We start from the raw sequence: 4,821 nt of genomic DNA, 5'->3' as shown, positions 1-4,821 counted from the left end.
ATCTCTCCTGTTTTCCTGATTTAGTTCATGACATCAGCATCTGACTTGTCACCAGAAAGTTCGGCCATCCTCAAAGCCTCTTGTTTTTGCCCCACCCAATCCAAGTCACCTATCACATCCGGGGGATTCCATCCTCCACAAGTGCCAGGAGCCGGCCTCCCTCTCCCACCGCCACCACTGAAGTCCACACCCTGGCCGCCCTTTGCTGGAGTCATCCTCACATTCACCTCTCTGTCTCCAGGTGCTTCTGCCCACCAGGCACGTGGTCTTGTAGGACACGGATCCAGCCTCTTTCCAATCCTTTGCGCTCCCACTGTGCAAAGTCGCTGCTCCCACACCGTGCTCTAGAAGCCACAGGGCTTCTGCCCCTGAGACTCCAGCCCCTTCCAGACCTTGGCAGGCAGGTCCCCTTTTGTCTATGCACATGCTCTTTCTGCGCTGTCTACGGAGGGAATTCTCCAAACAGTGTGACAAGCGGCTTAGAGCATGGGCCTGAAGCCCGCCTTTGCAACGCAGGCCTTGCTCCTTCTGCCTCCTGGCTCTGTCTCCTCCTGGGGCTGCCCACGCACATGTGCACCTGCTGAAAGTGCTCTCAGTAACGGGTGCTCCTCGCTGTTCCCAGACATAGGCATGACGCCTTTGCACTCTGCCTGGCTGGGCATGGACCTCCTGGCCTCTCCTCCCCCAGGATCTCACTCGTCTTTTGGAAGCAGCTCAGACGTCTCCCTTTGCAGGTGGCAAGGTGCTTCCTCACTTCCCTGAATACAGCGGGCTGGCTTTCTTTAGGCTCCCTGGGCATATCCCAATGCTCGTCCTGGCCACAACATTGTGTGCTTGTCTTCCTGCCTTCTGTTAGATCCTGCCTGAGAAGATTCGTGTCTCGTGCATCCCTGCTTTCCTAGGGCAGGGGACTTCGAAAAGTTCATAGAAAATGGAATTAAAGTATAAGCTTATTTTGTTGCAAATTATTTTTTTTAAATTCATGCATGGCTTTTCTGTAATATCCACATACCATGAATGTTTTGAAGACCGTTCGTACACAGCCCTGAGATCTACACAATCTGCAATGACGTAAAACAGCACCATTCACCATCAGTCAATCAACAAACATGGGCTGGCAAAGCTGGGGGCGGGTAAAAGGGGAAGCAGGTCTGGTGGCATGAGGGAGTGACTGGACAAGAGAAGCAGGGGACAGGAGCTTAAGGAGCCGTTCTGGGCTGCCTTAGTTGAACTCCAAGCACACATGTGTAAGTACAGTCTAAAACCTAGGACAGCTCAGAAGGCTGGCAAGTCCTTGTGGCCACCGTCCCTTCAGCAGCTCTGAGTTCTTGTAGAAACAGTGGCCACACAGGTCCCTCTGGCCACGCAGCTCTGAGTTCTTGTAGAAACAGTGGCCACACAGGTCCCACTGGCCACAGCAATAGTCCTCGTAGCAAGCACAAAAGTTCAGCATGGCTCTTTTGCCTGATCAGACTCAGTTAATGCTCACAACAATGCCCGTCAGCTTGGCAGGGCAGGGTTAGTCAGGGTTATTGCCATTTTATAGAAAAGGAAGCAAGCCCCGTGCAGCCACCCAGCCAAGAATCCACAGGGGCAGCCCTTGAATGCCTGTCGTCTGACTTCTGAGCCCTTGGCTGTCCCGCCTGCCTGACCACCTACATGAACAGCTTCACCAATGGGCTATGTGTGCGTGGGCTGGCTAGCAGCATGATGGTTGGATGTAGCGCAAAGAGCAAGATCCACATGGCCAGCCAGGGTTTGAATCCTACCTCTGGTGTCTTGAAGAACACACAGGGCACATGCACATGTGTGCTACAAATCCTGATGGGATGGAGAAATAAAGGAGAAGGGATTGCTGCGTGATGACACCCCATAGGGGGGTGGTTTCTCTCTCTGTCTCTCGCTCTCTTTCTCTCTCAAATATACCCTCTGGCAATTACATTTTTTAAAGGTTAATATGCTGAGCTAGTCGGTGGCGTAGTGATTAAAGCACTGGATTCCCACATGGCTGATAGTGGTTTGAGTCCTGGACAAGGTGGCTTGCTTTTTCATGTTCTCTCATGTCTCCTCCTGGTGAGCACATGTGCTCCATATCAAATAATAACAACAACAATAATAATAAATCTTAACAAAAAAAGCTAGTGTACTTTGGGAAGGAAACAAAATGAATGAAAGAGCACGAGTGCGTTTATGACCTAAGGCGCTGTGTGCATCGGAGACCTCACACTCAGTGTGCTCAAAGGACAGTCACTGCATTCGTTTCTTTTTTAAAAAATTGAGACATAATTCACAAAAAGCTCAACAAGATTATTCAGTTCAGTGTGTTTTAATAGAGTCCCAAGTTTGTGTTACCACTAATTCCAGCACATTCCTATTAATTAATTTCCAATGTTTCTGTTTTTTTCAGATTCCGATAATGAGAGACCCTGGGTGGATCCGAAATGTCTGGTCCTCGAACATTAATGTGAGTGAAGCTGCTATAAAACGTCCTCACTACGCTTTTCCACTTCAGGTTTATCGCCACGGACATACGTAGTCTGTAAACCAGACTGTACGTTACGCTGATGCTTTCAGAGTTTGCCTAGTTCATTCTGAATGTTCGATTAACTCCTCATGGAGCTAAGAATGTTTAGGCTGGTTTCAGACCTCTTCTTCTGGCAACCCAGCCTCCTCCAGGCACAGACATGATTCTGTCACCTCTCTGACTTAAAAGAATTCACTGCTCCTGGTGCCAGTAGACAAGGTCTCTCTTAGCGCGCATGCCTTGGGCTGCCGTTGATGGATGTAAGCTCTTATCATGAGTTACCCCAGCTAATGGGAACCCTGCAGCTATCCTCGAGGCCCTCAAGGCCCTTCTCCAGATTCTGCCTCTTCCTCTTGCACCTGTTGGGTCCTTGGTCCTCTTGTTCCAGCCTCATTGCCTTCTATCTGTTTCCAGTCCTTGGGTCCAGCCCCTCAGCTGGTCTCTAGGACTGTCCCTAATGCTTTGCTGTCTGTATATAAGGCTGCCTAGCATCTTCCTAGGCCCCATGGTCAGCAGCCTGAGACCCAGCACTGTTCCCCACCCTCACGCCCATTTCAGGCTTCTGGACTCTCCCTATATCCAGCTCTCTGAGCCCTATTTGGGAGACACATCTTGCTAAAGCTCCCCACGAGGTGGTCCCACCCACCAGTTCTTCCCTCATGGTGCGGTGTGTTCACCTGGTTCTAGAACTACGCTTTAAGCTTCAGCTTGAACCTGATGTCCTTCCACTATGGAGAACAGACTGGAGGAAGTACATTTTGGGGTTGGGAGGCCCAAGAGGGTGCTGCTGGGAGATCCAGGGAGCAAGGGATAAAGCCTGAGTATGTATTCTTCCCTGCCGTGGTCCGTTCTCAGTCCTGTGGGTGCACAGCAGTCATGCGAGGCCTTGAGCACACCTAAGCCCACGTGGTGCCTGCCATAGCAGGGCTTATCCTCACTGTGAAGCAAGAGGCCCCAGCCAAATGCATGAATTGCTGTTGAGGGAGGTCTGGCCCCAGTGGGATTGGCAGGAATGGGGCCCAGTGGGGGTCCAGGAATCCCCACCCAAGGGCAGTTGGTGGCAGTTGGGCCTGCGTGAGAATCCACCTTCTGTGAGGGAAAGGGCAGGAAGTCCTGGTAAATGGCCCCTCCTCTGCTGGGAGTGCAAGCCCCCTCATCACGGATGTGGCCTCAGGCTGCTTCCTAGGCTGGTCCCCTTCTCCAGATCCTGGGGCCAGAGGCCATGGCTGCCAGGTTTTCAGCCCAGCCCTGAGTCCCTCTGAAAGCAGTGGCTCTGTGTGCCAGGGAGGCCGGCGAGGAGGGGCAGGTCCTGGGCCTCCCCACTGGGTCCTGCAGGGCTTGTCTGCCAGCAGGGTCAGAAGTGACGGGCAGCAGATGTGAAGCTGGGTGTTCCTGCTTCCAGGGCTTGGATCAGGAGTCCGAAATCCTGGCCACAGCTCTGCCATGGACAGTGTGTGCAGCCGTGAGCAAGTGACCCGACTTCTCTGGGCTCAGCTCCTCCTGTGCACAGTAGAGGGTCAGTCCATCCCACATACAGCTGCTTGCTGCTCGCACAAGCTGCCCTGGTCAGAGAGAAGTAGGGTCTGTGGCAAGCCTGTGGGTGGGGGCTTTAGGAGTAATTCCAGAAAAGTGCATCTGAGAGGTGATTCTCCCTGGGAGGACTGACAGTGAGCAGCTGGCCGAGCAGGGGCATAGGAATCAGCACGGTGCATGTGGGATCTGGGGCTCATGACGGCGAGAGGGGGCAGTGGGGAAAAGAGAGGAGGGCGAGCAGGAGTGGGGATGGGGTGCCGGTGAGCAGCAGGCCTCACCCCCTTCCTGAGGACCTTGGGTGCATCCTCCAGGTAGTGGTGTGGGCAGGGGGCACACTGGACGGCCTTTTGCAAGCAATGCCATGCCCAGGTCAGCAGCCCTGGGGGAGCGGAGCCCTAGGCAGGAGACTGGTGAGGAGCTCTTGGGGCCTGGCTGAGTGGCCGGCAGGTGGTCGATGTAGGGTCCCGAGCTGAGGGGCGAGGTCGGACTGGAGCACGAACAGCAGGTCACAGTGTACAGTGTCCTTGAGGTCTCCAAGGGGACAAAATCACCCAGGGAGAGGCATGGCCTGAGGGGTGGACTGAGAGCGTGAGCACAGTTTTCCTATCAACACTTCTAGCTCAGCGGGGGCCAATTTTATGCTCTGCTGTCCTTAGCAGTAAGTTTATCATGTCCAAAAATGTGCAGTAACAAGAAAACCGAAAACAAAGGGGAAGTGTAGAAGGAAAAAAAAAAAAGACTCCATCTCTCTCTCCCTCTCTCTC

At 53.2% G+C, this 4,821-nt stretch overlaps 1 protein-coding gene across 2 annotated transcripts in view; it reads left to right on the top strand.

The window, feature by feature from the left end:
* Window positions 1-2,411: 2,411 nt before the first annotated feature.
* Window positions 2,412-4,821, top strand: part of LPIN1 (lipin 1) — a 111,206-nt gene continuing 108,796 nt past the window's right edge. The window contains exon 1 of one of the 2 annotated variants that reach the window (XM_014589689.2): window positions 2,412-2,464. In XM_014589689.2, coding sequence (XP_014445175.1) covers window positions 2,417-2,464 — 48 coding nt within the window. In that variant the 5' untranslated portion in view covers window positions 2,412-2,416. The remainder of the gene's footprint in view (window positions 2,465-4,821) is intronic. The other variant, XM_014589685.2, reaches the window with a different exon arrangement.

This window comes from Tupaia chinensis, unplaced genomic scaffold, assembly GCF_000334495.1.
Source record: "Tupaia chinensis unplaced genomic scaffold, TupChi_1.0 Scaffold000045_1, whole genome shotgun sequence".
Classification (NCBI taxonomy): domain Eukaryota; kingdom Metazoa; phylum Chordata; class Mammalia; order Scandentia; family Tupaiidae; genus Tupaia; species Tupaia belangeri.
Note: the sequence above shows the minus strand (reverse complement) of the source record. Positions and strands in the feature narration are given on the sequence as shown.